At 39.6% G+C, this 18,093-nt stretch overlaps 1 protein-coding gene across 1 annotated transcript in view; it reads right to left on the reverse strand.

Moving 5' to 3' along the window:
• GRM7 (glutamate metabotropic receptor 7) overlaps nucleotides 1-18,093 on the reverse strand; it is an 881,121-nt gene that overhangs the window by 438,647 nt on the left and 424,381 nt on the right. Inside the window, exon 3 of the mRNA XM_043886644.1 lies at nucleotides 5,870-6,011. Within this exon, the coding sequence (XP_043742579.1) occupies nucleotides 5,870-6,011 (142 nt within the window). The remainder of the gene's footprint in view (nucleotides 1-5,869; nucleotides 6,012-18,093) is intronic.

Here is an 18,093-nt window from a genome sequence, read left to right on the forward strand (position 1 = left end):
AAAGAAATACAGAAAGACTTACAACCAACTAACAGTATTTCAAGAACGAATGTAAAGAGAAATTAAAATAATTTTTAAAATAGTTTTTAATGAAAAAAATCCAAGGAATTGAAAGCATGACTTTCCAAATTAAAGGGACTCACTCCTGTATTCCTGCCTGGAGGATCCCATGGACAGAGGAGCCTGGTGGGCTACAGTCCATGGCGTTGGAAAGAGCTGGACACGACTGAGTGACTAAAACACACACTCATCCAGCAAATTAACAGGGAAAAACCAAACGTGTCACAGAATTAAAATTTCTGGGAAAAGTGAGAAGAAAGCTTTCAAGGGAAAATTGGGACTCTTGGAAGGTAATAAGAAGCAGAATATTACCAACATTTCCAGAGAGAGAGAAAAAAAAGGATGATGGAGTAATGCCTTCCAAATTTTGAGGAAAAAAAAATATTTGTAATCTAGAATTCTAATATTTAACACATATAGAACCTCTACACAAATAGAACTGGTATCTAGATAGATGGGTATGGATGGAGAGAGGGAGGGATGGATGGAGAGAGGGAGGGATGGATGGATCGATGGATGGATAGATATTCAGGGAATATTAAAGATTTTTCTATCTAAACACAGAATCTCAAATTCCTTGTAAGTTATGAGTTCTGTAACTTATTAGTCACCATAGATAGTTGCTATAAATCATTTATTTGCCTGGGATGATGTAGTTAAAAATATATATGTGACCACACCTTACATTTCCAACTAGTAATTAAGTGTGGAGGCAAGTGAAGAATATTTTTAGTCATGACCATAAAAAATGTTTTTCTTTAATTTATCCTTTACTAGAAAATTACTAGAGGGTACATTCTAGCAAAAGAAAAAAAAAGAAAAAAGAAACTAAATGATGAATAAAAATAAAAGAAAAGGAGAGAGAAAGAAAACAAAAAAGTTAAAATAATAAAGACCAGCCTAGTTTAAAACAGAAAGATGGAGCGGGAGGGAAGTGTACAGAAAAGCAATGGAACTCAGAGATTATTTTATACTTATATATAAGCATATGAGAAAAGCAATAGACCTAGGACATTAATAATAAAATACTAAAGATAACTATGCAAGTTAAAAATATGTCATATTAACTTGATGAACAAAAAAATCTACCCCTAAAATCATATCATGGAAGAAATACTTACTGCTGTAGTGCATAATATTTACATGATCATAATGTCAGCTCTGATTTTCACTAAATGGAAATCTGATAGTGTAATTCTGGGATGATAAAGGAGGTATGAGACAAGTTCTACATAACTTAAGAGGAATTAATAGACAATATTTTAAATTAATGATTTCAAAATAGCAATACAGGCACATTTCGAGAAGACCTAAAGAATTATTTTCAAGAATCAAAATAACTGCTCAAGAAGAACAGAACCAGAGAGTGGGATGGGATGGAAAAGGATATTAGGGCTTTGCATAAAAAGTATTTTAATTAATTTCTGTTCCTCTTAAATTATGTGCATTTATTATTTTCACACAATCATTTATACTCTTGAGTTAGATATACCATCTCTACTAACCTAACCAAATGGTATGATCACTGATGCTGTCAAAATCATGTGTCCATTAATGGAGACAACCTAAATGCAGAGCAGTAGGGAAGTGGTTAAAGAAATGATAGTGCATCTAAAGGATGCATTAGAGACCAATGAAAAACACATAGTCTGATTTCTGCAAGGTACTGTTAAGGAAAAAAAAAAATCAAATAAAAAAAAAACTGCAAATGATTATTTATTTCTTACAATAATAAAAACTGGCCTGCATATATGAATAGATGCACAGTTAAAAGTATAGGGTTGTATGAGAGCACAGAAAAATATGGATAATATGCAATTCATAGTTAATGACAATTTTCATTGAGAACCTGCTGATGAAGTATGAAAAGGATGGGGAGAATCCAACTGAAACAACATAAGAAAGACAAACTGATATAAAAACAAAAAATAAATATTCACCTTAATATGCTTACATAAAAGTGTGGGTTAATTTATTGAGAAATAAGATTAAACTGTTTAAACATATTATAGTATTGAAAGTGAGATGTGAATTGCAAAAAATAGAATTCAAACTCTATGTGAATCTGATTCTACTGGGAAAAATGATTAGAATAAAATGACTGCAAATGTTAAACAAGGATTTTATTAGTGGTTATCTCTGAGTGTGAAGATGCTAACTTTTATACGGGATTACTTAAAATCATGGTTTGTGATTGTTCTCTCTAACCTTTCATTTTTTTAGATAATCAGGGGCAAAGTAAAGCTAAGAATTCCTTTTATTAAAATGCAACAACAAAAATATTTCCATTATTTTCCAATGGATTAATATTACTTTTATAATCAGAAAAAAAGTGTCTCATGAACAGAATACACTCTTGTCTAACATTCAAATTATCAATACCCATGACTGATTGAGCACTGATCTTAGCTTCAAAATCTAGGTATTAACGTCTTTTCACTGGTATTCCCCAGTAAAGTATTTGAAGTTAATGTTCTAAGAAATCTCAAAATTTCCCATCTACAGTGTAAATCTTCTGAGAAAAGAAATAACATAACATTGTGGGTTATCAGACATCAGTGGGCTTAAGCTCATGCTTTGGAAGAAACTTATATATGCACTTGATTTTTATTACTGTAGCCAATAACTGTTATTGCTATCACTTCTATGAGTCATAGTACACAGTGGTTCCAACACACAAATTCCCATGCAAAAAATGATGAGCATAGCTATTGAGCTAATTATATACCTTTTAACATTGCCAATTAAAATCTCACACTATCTGCAAATCAAGGATATTACAACCAATTAGGCATCATAGCTATTAGTAACAAATCTTTTAAGTGCCATATACATGAAAATAAACATGGGGCCACCTTTATCATGTATGACATATTTTAAAATGTATAAAATATGTATGAAAATCATATATGAGATGATTAAGAGAAGAATGAGTTGACAAATCTGGAGCAAAGAAAAGAAAGAGTCATATCATAAAAACAAAGTGCTGCTGCTGCTTCTGCTGCTAAGTCACTTCAGTCGTGTCCGACTCTGTGCGACCCCATAGACGGCAGCCCACCAGGCTCCCCCGTCCCTGGGAGTCTCCAGGCAAGAACACTGGAGTGGGTTGCCATTTCCTCCTGCGATGCATGAAAATGAAAAGTGAAAGTGAAGTCGCTCAGTCGTGTCCGACTCTTAGTGACCCCATGGACTGCAGGCTACCAGGCTCTTCTGTCCATGGGATTTTCCAGGCAAGAGTACTGGAGTGGGGTGCCATTGCCTTCTCCAAAAACAAAGTGCCTTGAATAACTAAATCACAAAGTGTGGAAGAAAATGCCCTAAGAGCAGCAGAATCAGTATTTTCTAAGGAGAGAAATGACACATTTAAGGGGTGACAGAAATAGTTTCATGGAAAAGGGCATGTCTGAAAAACAGCCAGAATTTCAACAGGTAGAGAAGGAAAAAAGAAACATCATGAGCCAAGACTGTGATGGAGGAGCTGTTGGGGTCCACTGACGTGTCAGAGTCATGCGTCTTAGGTGGAGAACTGGGTGCATGAAGGTGGGTCTACGTGCAAAAATAGGACCATATTTTAAAGCATCATGAAGTTCAGAGAGAGAGGCTTGTACTTAAAATTACTAAATAGTGGACACTACACTGGGCATTTTATACATTCATTCAGTGATGTTTATTGAGCATCCACCACTAACTGCGCAATGTGCTAGGGGCCAAGGATGTGAAAGGGAGTCAGAAGGGGCATCACCTCCATCTTAATGATGCATGCAGACTCGCGGGGAATATAGACTCCAATTACATGATCAAAGAGAACAAAATGCCCTAAGTGACATTAACTGTGAAACCAAGCTGTTATGACAGATTTTCCAAAGCTGCATTGTTTGGAGACATCTTTCAGAAGCAACACTACTGACAGCGCTGGGATGATGAAGTGGGGAAGGGAAGCATCCCAGCAAGCTGGAGGGAATGAGCAAAGGCCGGCAAGGGAGAAGCTGGAGGGAATGAGCAAAGGCCGGTAAGGGAGAAACACAGGGCCCCTCACCTGCAGCACACACACCACGAGGGGGCAGGGAACGAAATAAGGCTAGAAAAGTAGAAGTCCAGATTATCACAGAAAGAGTGTGAATGGATTTACTGAGGTGAAAACTGAGACCTCGAAGAGCTGAGGAGGGTGTGGGATGGGGCTTGCCCAAGGTGAGACAGTGGTCATAGCAAAAAAAAAAAAAAAAGACAAACTCTCAGGTATCTTGACTTGAGGTTCAATGCTCTTCTCATTTAACATCCCTGCCACCCATGGTCAGAGCTCAGGGCTGGGAAGATGGGTGGACTCGGGGGCAGCAAGGGGGACACACAAGGATGGGAGACACAGGACTGGCCGGCTGCTGGTGGGGGGCGCGGTGGTAATGGCCTGGACCCCTCAACCATGCCCTTAATATAAGATGCTCACTTTCAAACTAAATGACTTATTATTCGAACTATAAGACAGAAAGTTAAAAAATCCAAACCGAGCTTTTACATCTGCAGAGGTGTAAAGTGGCACCACCTCTTTGGAAGACGATATTCACATTTAGGAAAGCACACATCTTTGTCCCAGAAACTCCTTTTTCAGGAATTTATGTTTCAAATAGTTATTAATATAAAAAGTAATATATTTACATATTATTATTTGCATTATGTTAATGTATCTATATATTGTAAAGGATGTGTACATTAATGTCACATAGTGGCACACGCAGATTTGTGGAAAACAAAGTTCACCACAAGGTAATTTATAATCTCACAAGTCTGTAACCAAATGTCAATCAGTAAGAGAGAGGTTAGCTAAATAACAGCAAATACATAAAATGAAATTCTGTGTGGCTACTGAAAAGTACCGATGTTCATGTTCGGAGACCTCCATGATCAAAGAGTAAGCCCAGGTGAGATCGGGGGTAGAACAAGATAATACACAGTGTTCTATCATTTGTGTAAACATGTACACACTGTCTCTAGAAAATACATAAATATAACAAAATACACAGTTACATTACAAAATACAAAAATTACAAAATACAGTTATTACTAGCATCTGGAAAGGAGAACCTGTTAGCTAGAGGACAGGATGAATCCAACTTTATTTCATTTCTAGATTTTTCAACACCTTTTGATTTTTAAAATCAGGGGTAATTACTGTTTGTTCTAAAAAAAAAAATGGTAAGATTCTGGACCAAGGTGGCAGTGGACAGGAAACAACACAGGGCACATCTGTATTCTATAAACAGTTTCGAAGGTTAGCACCCCATGGCTTGACCAAGAATGCAAGTAATGAGCTAAAAGGGGGAAGTCAAAGTTGTACTCAGATTTTTTACGTCAAAGAGCATCAAGGTAAAGAGACAGAAGAAAAAGTGGACTGGAGAATGCAGACATATGACCAACTTGGTTTTGAACATACAAAGTCCAAAGCAGAATCAATACTTCCAGAAATATAAGGCATTTTTCTTTTACATTAGCACTATTCTTTAGGTAAAAGTCTGTTACATGTGTATATATACTTTTAGTAAAAGAACCTTTGAAAGGTCCAGTGGTTTTCTCCTTTTACAAGTAATTGAAAGCATTTCTTTAGCAAATATGGGGGGAAACACGACAGCAACATGCTGCTGCTTCCACGGTTCACTCTAACTGCTTCTGTCGGGGTAGAAAGTGCGAACGGACCTTGCCACCACGTAATTATCAATTTGATTCTATGCTGTCTTTTCTCTTTCTGTGCCAGCACTCTGATCTTTCTGTCCCCTAAACTATAGCATGCATGTTATTGAATTTCACCAGGCAGCCTTACTTGATATCCTCATCGTTGGCAAAAAGGACGACGGCCCTGGAATTGGGGGTGTCCAGGAGCTGCTTGATAATTTTGTCAAAGTCAATGGTCCTGTCTTTGCGTTCCTGGGGGATTCTCACAGACTGGGCAATGCAGAGCCCACCTGTTCAAGAAAAGAAAGCAGAATGTCAATTAAGTTCCTGCAGAGATACCAAACGAACCAGGGAAAGTAGACAGGGAGAAAGGAATTATGAATTCTGAGTACACAGCTCTTCCTTGGTGATCTTGCTGAATGAGGAAGGCTTAGGCTAGTAAGCCAAGTCCTGATCTATCATTCATACTTGGCATGCCTTCCATGGTATGGCAAAGCCTCAATGCACTTGGAAACAGCCAGGGATTCCCAGGAATACCAATGATAGTGATTCTGGGGAGGTAGGTTTAGGGAGACAAACTGGATGGGAGGCATTTAAAATGAATGCAATATGCTACAAGAAAACCACAGTTAGCTACAATTAAAAAAAAAAAAAAAGTACTCAAAGAGATAAAACTCATGTCAGTTTCTATTACTTTTCCGGTGTTTGCAGTCTCATAATTTTCCTCCTTCACATCCATCTCAACTTTCCAAGCTCACAGCCAACGGAATAAATAAAAAAAATAAAACAACAATAAGAATAAGATCAACTATTATAAATCACAGTAATGAATTTTTTGACTACACGCTATATACTCAGCCTACAAATATGTACTTTATGTATGTTACCTGATCTTAAAAACCTTAAAGGTGGCTAGCATTGCCCATTTCATGTTAGAAGAGAAGGGGATTAAATAAATAAATAGATGTATTTACTGAAGACTTCTCAAGGCTGTCATGCTATTAATTGGCTTATGATAAGCAGCTGTTTACGAAGCAACTGATATCCTCCTCACTACCCCAACTCTTGCTTAGTAGTTACTCCCCGATGTGGTGTTTTATAAAACACACCTTAAGAAAGGCTGGTATAGGCAAAAGGGGTAGAGAGGATATCTGGAAGTCAAGCCCCAAAGGTCATCCAATGGGCAGAAGGCTTAGGGGCAGAGACAAGAGGAAAGCTCTGTTCTCTTTGTAACCTGGAGATACCCATAATCAACGAGCTTATATCCAAAGCACAGACAACTGTGTGGATGCTACCAGGTTTCCACAAATATAGAAAAATATAAGCTCTAATCCAGAAGTGAACCTCCATTACATTTTAATCCACTATACTTAATCAGTGTCAGCTCTCTGTAAGTGGCTCTCAACCTTCAGTGCTTGAAATCACCAACGGTCCTTCTATAAAGTACACCAACACTGTCAGCCAACTTGACCTAACTGACATTTACAGAATAATCCCCAGGATAACAGAAGAGTACACATTATTTTCAAGTGAAAATGGAACATTCATTAAGCTAGGCTATCTTCTGGGTCATAAAAGAGAAAAACACCCTCAAATTTAAAAGAACCTTATGACCTCAGACCATAAGAGAATCAAACAAGAAATGAATAACAGAGAGACAACAGGAAAATCTCCAAACACTTGGAAATTAAACAGCATACATTTAAATAACCCATGGGTTAAAGAAGTATCAAGAAATTTAAAAATATCGCTAAATGAAAACTAAACTGTGACATTTCAAAATGTATAGATTATAGCTAAACTGATGTTCACAGGAAAATAGATATAATTAAACACTTAAGTTAGGAAAGAAGAAACACCCAGAATCAGTAACCTAAGCTTCCACTTTAATAAATAAGACAAAGAAGAGCTAAATAACTCACCTCCCAAAAGGCGGAAAAGACCACAATGGTATATTACTACATAACTACTAAAATATCTTTTAAAAATAATGAAAATTTCAAATTCTGGAGAAGATGCAGAGCAACAGAAATGCTCATTCATTACTGGTAGAAACACACAATGGTGCAAACAGTGTGGAAAACAGGTTGGCATTAAATGTTAAATATAGAGTTAACATATAAAGCTGTGGTTCCAATGCTAGATGTTTTCCCAAGTGAACTGAAAAGTTATGTTCACACAAATGTGCTCAAAATGTTTGTAGAAACTTCATTCCTAATCAATAAAACTGAAAACAAGTAAGGCATCTGTTAACAGGTGAATGGATAAAGGAACCATAGTCCATGCAGGTGATAGGATATTTTTAGGCAACAAAGGGGAACTACTGACTCTCAGAAGAACATGAATGATTCAAAAACGCATTTTGCTAAGTGAAACGGTCACACCAAAAAGAGTACATATTATATAATTCTACTCATACGACATTCCAGGGGGCAGAAAGCAAAACCGTAGGGTTGGGAAACAGATTAGTGGATGTCAGGATTTAGGAGAGAGAGGAGGGGGTGACCACAGAGGGACTGCAGAAGGGCAGCTGGGGCGGTGGATGCATTCTCCATGGTGTGTGATGTAGAAATGTGGCTCTATCCACTTGTGAAAACCCTAAGAACAACGTGTCACAATAACTGGACTTTACTATGTGCAAAATCAACCACGATATTAGGAGATGCAGACTGTGACAGACGAGGTGAATGGCATGAAGAATGTACCAGGGCATTTCACTGAAGGGGATGAGCAGAAGAGAAGTTGGCCTAGGTAACTTTTTACAATAGTGTACAACCAGCAACTAAGGATCAAGACAAGAAGAACTGCACATAAAATGGTGCTTGGATTTGTAAAATTTCCACAGGAGTTAGCAATACTGGAACAGCTTTCCGTACCCAAGTTGAACACAACAGGAAATGATGAATTGTAGGTGAGGGGAGGAAGGTTTTTCAGAAAGATAAAGAATTTATATATAAACAAGAGTGTGGCAAGAATGGACCATGTGGTGTGAGGAAGAGTCAGATAGAGTGTAAACTCATTGGACACGACTGAAGTGACTTAGAAGCAGCAGCAGCATGGTTTATAAAGAAATCCTTCCATGAGTGGGTCATTTCATGCATAAATACATGTACACATGGGTTAGTATACATATATATCCTACCACGATCCACTGAGAAAGTCGAGAAATAATGACACTTCACAGCAACAAGCACATCTAGTGATACTGGTTTTGAAATACCATCTTTCAACCAAAGGTCTTTTGGAGAAATGGGTGATTCTCAAGTTGGGGAGAAGCATATAAAAGACAATAAGAAGGCAATAAGAAGTTCACAAAAGAGAAAAAAAAAAAGTAAAGGGGGAGAGGTCAAAAGGACATAGGAGCCAACTTAAGAGAAATCCCAGTGAACAAAGCTAGAATAATATTAGCAACAAAATAAATAATGATGGTAATGAATGACTATCCAAAAACTACAATACCTGCTCAGGAATCCATACTATTAAAAATGACCAAATCAAATCAATAAATCAGAAAGACAGGATGAATCTTCTTCACAGAAAAATCCAAACTAACAAATGTTGATGGCACAAGGAGGATGGAATATCACTGTTAGAACATTTAGAGGAAAAACTGCTGCATGCAAGGTCCACTGATGAGTGCTAAAATACGTATGGGAAACTATAAGAAGACACTGAACATTTATACAGCTTAAAAGAATCTTGCTCCAAATCTTTACTAGTCATTCAGGTGGTTTAAACATATGCCTACAACTTCTTCGATACTCTTCCTTTGAAAAGGTAGAGATTAATGTTTTTGCCCTTAAATGTAGTCTGACTTGGTGCCTCACTTCTTAAGAATATGGCAAAGGAGAAAGAATAACTGGATAGTGGAGAAACCCACTTTCACTGGACCACTAAATTAATATCACTAGTGCTAAGTCATGTTGTTAACGTACCCCCTGAGAGGATGTGATAAGGGCACCCCCATTTGAATTTCATCCTTCCCCAAACCCATAACTTTCATCTACCCATGAGAAAATGTCAGAAAAATCCAAATTGAGGGACGTTCTACTTTTCAAAGTTCCTGACTTGCACTTTTCAAAATTGTCAAGGTCATGAAATAAAAGACTTAGACATTGAAAACTGGATTGGATCCCTGGACAGAAAAAAGACATTCATGCAAAAGCTCATGAAATTTAAATAATGTCTGTAGTTAAGAGTATTTTTGCATTGTTGATTTCTCAATTGTGATAAACTAGTTATTTAAAGTATTAACATTTGTGAGATGGGTCTGTGGGAATTTTCTTTATAACTCTTCTATAAATCTAAAATTATTTCAAAATAAAACTTAAATTTACATGTATATATTTATATATGTGTGTATATATATGCATGTGTGTGTGTGTGCATGTCCCCTTCATGGATCACTGCCTTGTTGTGGCGAAGGGGCTTGCATAATTCAATGAAGCTATGAGTCATACCATGCAGAGACACCCAAGATGGACAGGTCATAGCAGAGAGTTCTGACAAAACGTGATCCACTGGATGAGGGAATGGCAAACCACCCTAGCATACTTGCCGTGAGAACCTCATGGACTGTATAAAAGGCCAAAAAGATATGACACCAAACAATGAGTCCCCCAGGTCTGAAGGTGTTCACTATGCTACTGGGAAAGAGCAGAGGAGAATTACCAATAGCCCCAGAATGAATGAAGCAGCTGGGCCAAAGTGGATACAACCCTCAGTCATGGATGTGTCTGGTGATAAAAGAAAAGTCTGATGCTGCAAAGAACAGCAGTGTATAGAACTGGAATGTTAGGTCCATGAATCAAGGACAACTAGACATGGTCAAGCAGGAGATGGTAAGAATAAACATCAACATCCTAGGAATCAGCAAACTAAAATGGATGGGAATGGTCAAATTTAACTCAGATGCAGATTATATCTATGACTGTGGGTAAGAATACCATAGGAGAAACAAAGTAGCCCTCATAATCAACAAGAGTCTAAAATACAGTACTGGAGTCCAACCTCAAATATGACAGAATGGTCTTGGTTTATTTCCAATGCAAGCCATTCAACATCAGAGTAACCCAGGTCTATGCCCCTACCACCGATGCCGAAGTAGCTGAATGTGTTCAGTTCTATCAAGACCTAGAAGACCTCCTAGAACTAACACCTAAAATAGATGTTCCGTTCATCATCAGGGATTGGAATGCAAAAGCAGGAAGTCAAGATATACCTGGAGTAACGGGCAAGTTTGGCCTTTGAAAACAAAATGAAGCAGGGCAAAGGTTAACTGAATTCTGCCAAAAGAATGCACTGGTCATAGCAAACACTGTTTTTCAACAACACAAGGGACAAGTTTATACATGGACATTACCAAACGGTCAATACCAAAATCAAATTGATTATATTCTTGGCAGCCAAAGATGCAGAAGCTGTATACAGTCAGCAAAAACAAGACCTGAAGGTGACTATGGCTCAGATCATCAGCTCCTCATAGCAAAACTCAGGCTTAAACCAAAGAAAACCAGGGAAAACAATAGGCCAGCCAGGTATGACTTAAAGAAAATCCTGTATGAATTTGCAGCAGAGGTAATGAATAGGTTCAAGGGACTAGATCTAGTTAACAGTTTGCCTGAAGAACTATGCACAGAGGTCCATAATATTGTACAGGAGGAGGTAAATAAAACCATAAAAAAAGCAAAGCAAGAAGGCAGAGTGGATATCTGAGGAGGCTTTACAAATAGGGGAAGAACAAAGAGAAGTGAAAAGCAAGGGAGAAAGGGAAAAATACCTCCAATTAAACACAGAGTTCCAAAAATTAGCCATAAGAGACACAAAAGCCTTCTTCAATGAACAATGCTTAATAATAGAAGAAAACAGCAAAAGGGGAAAGACTAGAGATCTCTTCAGGAAAATTGGAAACATCAAGAAAGCATTCCACACAAAGATGGGCACAATTAGGGATAAAAATTGTAGAGACCTAGTGAACGCTGAACAGATCAAGAAGAGATGGAAAAAATATACAGAAGAACTGTATAAAAAAGATCTTAATGAACTGGATTACTATGATGGTGTGGTTAGTCACCCAGAGCTAGAAATTCTGGAGTGCAAAGTCAAGTGGGCCTTAAGAAGCACTGCTGTTAATAAAGTTAGTGGATGTGATGAAATTCCAGCAGAACTATTCAGATTCCTAAAGAAGGATGCCATCAAGGTTTTGCATTCATTATGTAAGCAAATCTGGAAGACCCAGCAGTGGCTGCAGGATTGGAAAAGGTCAATCCTCATTCCAATTCCCAAGAAGGGTAGAATCAAAGAATGTGCTAACCATCAGACAACTGCACTCATCTCCCAAGCTAGTAAAGTCATACTTAAAATCTTGCATGTTAGGCTTCAGCATTTTGTGAGCCAAGAACTTCCAGATGTTCAAGCTAGGTTTAGAAAAGGAAGAGGAACAAGAGATCAAATTGCCAACATTCACTGGATTATAGAGAAAGCAAGACAATTTCAGAAAAATGTCTCTCTCTGTTTCACCAACCATGCTAAAGACTTTGTGTGGATCATGACAGACTGTGGAAAAATCTTGGAGAGATGGGAATATCAGACAATCTTATTTGTCTCCTGAGAAACTTGTATGTGGTTCAAGGAGCAACAGAACCCTGTATGGAACAACTGATTGGTTCAAGATCGAGAAAGGAATACACAACAGGGCTGTCCGCTGTTACTGGGTTTATTTAACCTATACACTGAGTACATCATGAGAAATGCCAGGCTGGATGAGTTACAAGCTGGAATCAAGATAGGCAGGAGAAACATCAACAACCTCAGATATGTGGATGATACCACTCTAACGGCAGAAAGTGAAAAGGAATTAAAGAGCCTCTTTATGAGGGTGAAGGAGGAGAGTGAAAAAGCCGGCTTAAGGCTAAATATTTATAACAAAACAAACAAAAAGAACGAACACTAAGATCATGGCATCCAGCCTCATTACCTCATGGCAAATGAAGGGGACAAGGTGGAAGTGGTGACAGATATCCTTTTCTTGGGCTCCAAACTCACTGCGGATGGTGGCTGCAGCCATGAAATCAGAAGAAGATTGCATCTTGGCGGGAAAGCAATGACAAACGCAGACAATATGTTGAAAAACAGAGACATTACTCTGCCAACAAAGGTCCATATTGTCAAGGCTATGGTCATCCCAGTGGTTATATATAGTTTTGAGAGTTGGATCATAAAGAAGGCAGACCACCAAAGAATTAATGCCTTTGAACTGTGGTGCTGGAGAAGATGCCCAAAAGTCCCTTGGACAGCAAGGAGAGATGAAACCAGTCAATTTTAAATGAGATCAAACTTGAATATTCACTGGAAGTACTGACGCTTAAGTGCCAGTATTTTTGGTCATCTGATGCGAATGGAGGACTCACTGGAAAAGTCCCTGATGCTGGGAAAGATTGACAGCAGAAGGAGAAGAGGGTGTCAGAGGATGAGATGGTTGGATGGCATCACCAATGCAATGAACATGAATTTGGGCAAACTCCAGGAGATGGTGAGGGACAGGGAGACCTGGCATGCTGCTGTCCATGGGGTCACAGAGAGTTGGACATGACTGGGCGACTGAACAACAACAAATGTGTGTGTGCGTGTATCATCTATTTATCTAATCCATCTATACCTACCTGACTGTCGAGGTCTTTATGAATACTTATTTAGTAAGTAGTGAATCAGAGGCAGGAATCTGAATTTTTAACTAGAATTTTATCATGCTGGCTCAGATATTAAAGAAACTGCCTATAATGCAGGATACATGGGTTCAATCCCTGGGTCGGGAAGATCCCCTAGAGAAGGAAACAGCAACCCACTTCAACATACTCGCCTGGAGAATCCCACAGACAGAGGAAGCTAGCAGGCTACAGTCTATGTGGTCACAAAGAATCAGACACAACTGAGCAACTAACAGACTTAGCCCAGTGATGTACCATTCACCTCCAGAGCTTCTCATTAGCAGGTGTAGGTCAGGCCTGTGAATGTGCATTTCTAACAAGTCCCAGGTGATGCTGACACTGTAGGTCAGGGGACCATATTTTGAGATCAGTGGTCTAGGTGACATTGCTGCAGGTAGCCAGGGGATCAGATTTTGAGAAATATTCTCATAGGTATCTCCAAATTGGCTGTAGCCAGTTTATACAGAAGCAGACTTTATGCATGGGTATCCTCACCAAAACTTTTCAGGGAACTCTTAGGGCTTCCCTGGTGGCTCAGTGGTAAAGAAATTTGCCTGCGATGCGGGAGACCCGGGTTTGATCCCTGAGTTGGAAAGATCCCCAGGAGAAGGGAATGCCAACCCACTCCGCTATTCTGGCCTGGGAAATCACATGGACAGAGGAGCCTGGCAGGCTACAGTCCCTGAGGTCTCAAAGAGCAGGACATGACTGAATGACTAACACTTACTTAGGATAGTGAGACAGAAAGAAAGAAGGGATGGATTGTTGTGCTTTATCATGTTTCCACTGATGCAGAGAGAGAACTAGAGAAATGTCCCTGGGTAATGGCGACTACAGTCTCAAGGCAGTAATGGCTCCAAATCTGGAAAATATCAGGCAGTAGAGATGGATGAAACCATCAGCAAACTGTTCTGGGGCTGCTGTGGAGAAGAAATGGCCACAGCATTCTCTTCTTTGGCAGGAGAAGGGGAATGATTCTGGATGGAAGCTCAGCTTCTCATCAGGATTCATTTACAGCTGAGTGATTAAGCAAATCAGAGCAAACTCCATTTCGTACCGTGATGAGTGGAGGGGCGGTCTGCAGTTGTGGGTTTTGGGCTCAGCCAATGCACACTCGGGGAATCCATGCAAGGAGTTTCATGACTGCAGAATTGAGATGCTCACCCTGTCTTATAGAGAACTGTCCACAGATGAGTAAAATCAAACAACCCAACAAAGGAGAGACACTGACTATTAACATGGTAATGGGAATGGATGTGTTCATAAAGCTAAAATGTAAAATGCAAGGAATATTGAAAAACAGAGGATGAGAGAGAAACATGCTGTTTTGATCATCTTCTCTTAGAAGACTTGAATGGTACCTGCTGGAAAAACAGTCATTTCATTTGCCTCAGACCCATAAGAGAATGTGGCAGGATGAAAAATGTATGTATATCATACATAGATGACTTAAACCAAGCATTCATTTCAGACCAACCATGCCCTGCCAGAAATGGGCCATTTTGAGAAAACAATTCAGGTCTTGTGTGTCTGCCAGCAAGAAAGGAAGTGGTCTAACACACAGGCGAGCACACACACACCCACAACCAAATGCCCTTCTACTGTTTGAATATCAGTTACTTTATTTCTCATTAATGGTGATAACCCAGCACCCTACACTCTCCTGTGACATGTAGCCACTTTTTTCATCTTAAGCTACCGCCCTATTGGATGCAAGCTTTCTATGGTTTGTGTTCTAGCGTAGTCACTCACAGTGGATTCAGATTTCTCTCTCTTACATACCTGATGGTATTTAGTCACCACAGCACATGAGCAATCTATATCTGAGAAAATATTGGTTCAGCACCTTAAGTTTAAGAATCTAGCTTTCGAGGGATATTGCATTTGTGTGTAAAGACCACTTGGAGTTTGGCAGTGCTGGGTGCCATTTCACATTTGTGGAGGGGCACAGATGTGTAGGAAAAATCGGACAGTATCATCATACATGTGGCACATGGAGAGACACGTCTCAGACAGGACAACTCCCTTCTCGACATGTCAGCTCTGACTGAATAAGCCCACTGTCAGTAGCTTGAGGACTACAGGCCACTGAGGTCATGGAAATAATTCCAGCATCCCAGAAATCAATCTGCTTCTCAATTTGGAGCTGCAAAAACTGGTCAGTTTTCTGTCTGCCTGTGGTAGCAAGCAATCTATAACTGCAAGAGAAACTTCAGGAGTCAGGCCAAAGAGTGCTTCCATTAAACATAGTTTTCTCTCCCAAATGATTATACATTCTCTTCCATCTAATAAGCAGAAGCAATAGGAAAGCATTTAAAGTTTGCAACTCAATCCTGTCAGGGCTTCCACACCATACAATCCCACTGAGGATTTGGCCTGCTATTTAGATATGCCCAAATTCAACTTAGCAAATATTTATTGAGGCTACACTCTGTCAAGGGTTCTCTAGGAATTATTTTTCTGAAGGAATATATAAAAGCAGTACACACAGACTTAGAAATGACCTTGTCCCATTCTCTATTACAAACAGGGAAGCTGAGGTCCATAGCATTTGATAGCAATGATATTGATGACAGCAGGAGGACTGTCACTCACTGAGTCCTGTGTATGTGTCAGATGCCATCCTAAGCGCTTTCTCTCATACTTGCTGGTCATATAACCCTATGAGGCAGGTGTGCTAACATTCCCATTTGGACAGGTGGAGACAGAGGCATTCTGAAGTAGCTCATCTCAAGTAATGAGCTCAACAACAGAGGAGTGCTAGGATGTTTGTCTTTCAAAATATACCTCACAACTTATGGAGAGAGGATGATAAATATCATACGAGCAGAAAAAGACATACCTGACACATTGAATTAGAGGAATCACCAAAGGTGTAATGGAGGAAATTTAGTCTCAGATGGGAGGTTTCACATCTGTGCAGGGGGTCAATGGAAGGACACTTAATGAAGGGAAGACAGAAGTCAAATTGGAAAAGTCGTTATGGATAAGATCATCCAGCCTTCCCTCGTTTCTTGGTTCACAGATTCCTGGTTTTGCTCAGGGTGGAAAGATGTCTGGTCCCAAGTAACAGTTCATCACAGATTATACACAAATGGGCAGTTCTGCTTCCAAATCTGCCAGCCTCTTCTCAAGGTAGAAATGAGCATGAAATGCAGGTAGGGGTTGCTGAGGATAGCTCTGGAAAAAACCTGCTCATTTTGAAAAGGAGAGAGAAAAAAGGAGAGGCTGATATTCCTCCTCCTCCAGGCTTTAGGTGTTAGGTCTAGAGCTCTTACTGCCTTCTTGACACCATCCAGCCACAAGAATAATGAACAACAATGCACTAAAAACAGTAAACCAGAAAGAAAGAACTAGTGTCCCTGAGCTTCTGCGTGGTTGAGCAGAAGCCACACTGCCAGCAGTCACTTACCTCCCGGTATGTGAGAAAACAGAGCATGTTCTCACTTAATTACTAGCATTCAGTTTTCTGTCACTTGCAGTTGAACACAGTCCTAGCTTATCCTTGCCTTTAAAGAACTTCCAGCCCATTAAAAAGGACAGAAAATTCCTGACGGTGAAGAAGAGTCAAATAAAGGTAAGATGCAGAATAAAGGGCAGGAACCACAGTGTGGTGGCGGGGGATGCTGGGGCAAAGGGCTGACGGGCACCTGCATGGACCTGTGGGCACGAAGCTGGCCAAGAGGAAGACAAAGTGGGAGGGAGTAAGCTGCCGCATGGAAACATGGAATGGTACCCAGGGTCAGAGGAAGAGAGGGCAAAAAGTTTGGTGACGGGGACACATTTATTGAAATAACAAGTTCAGGGTTCTTTATTTTTCATAGTCACTAACTGTCTTCATAATCTTTCACAACACATATTTCTTTCTAGATTGAGAGGGCAGAGGATGGAAAGCAGGAAGCAAGGACCTCAAATAAAATACTCAGCAGCCAGAATGTAAGGAGCATTGGGGGAGCTTGGATAGATCAGCTTGCCTGTAGCAAAGTGGAATGAAAATCAGTGGTTAGACTAACGGGGTTGGGGTGGGACTACACAAGACTTCATGAGACAAGCCAGAAGGAAGTATATGCTTGGGTGAAAAATCTTCTCCTCTGTCGCTGTCAGGGAGCACTACGTGTCTTGCTGAGAGCAGAACTCACGTGGTGTCTGCACAAGGTAATGACAGGTTAATTCATCATATCTTTCAGCCAAGAAATGTCAGACCTCAAATCTCACTTAAACATGTTCAGCAATTTCAGGGGCATCGTTGTGCCTGAGAAGAATTTGCATCTTACTTTGAGAGACACTGGGATTTAAAGTAATCTTGAACAAGTCGTGCATACTCTAGCTGGCTTGATCTGAGAACCCAGGGGATTTAATGACACTTAGTACAACCCTCTCATTTTAAAGACGGTGACAGTGGCCTGGAAAGGGCAGGTGACCGGGCAACTCGGCAACAGAGATGATGCTCTGAGATTAATGTGATTTTCTTCTTAAATTTCAGATTTGACCCTCTCTCAGCTGGTGATGTTACCCTCTGAGTTACCCTCTTTGCCATTGTATAGCCACACATTCACTCGTTAACAGAAAATTCACCAAGCACCTGCCACGTACATCTTACTTTAAGTTGCTAGGGATAAAGAAATCAACATAAAAGACAAACATCCTATTCACTCTCATGGGGATG

Source organism: Cervus elaphus, chromosome 24, assembly GCF_910594005.1.
Source record: "Cervus elaphus chromosome 24, mCerEla1.1, whole genome shotgun sequence".
NCBI lineage: Eukaryota > Metazoa > Chordata > Mammalia > Artiodactyla > Cervidae > Cervus > Cervus elaphus.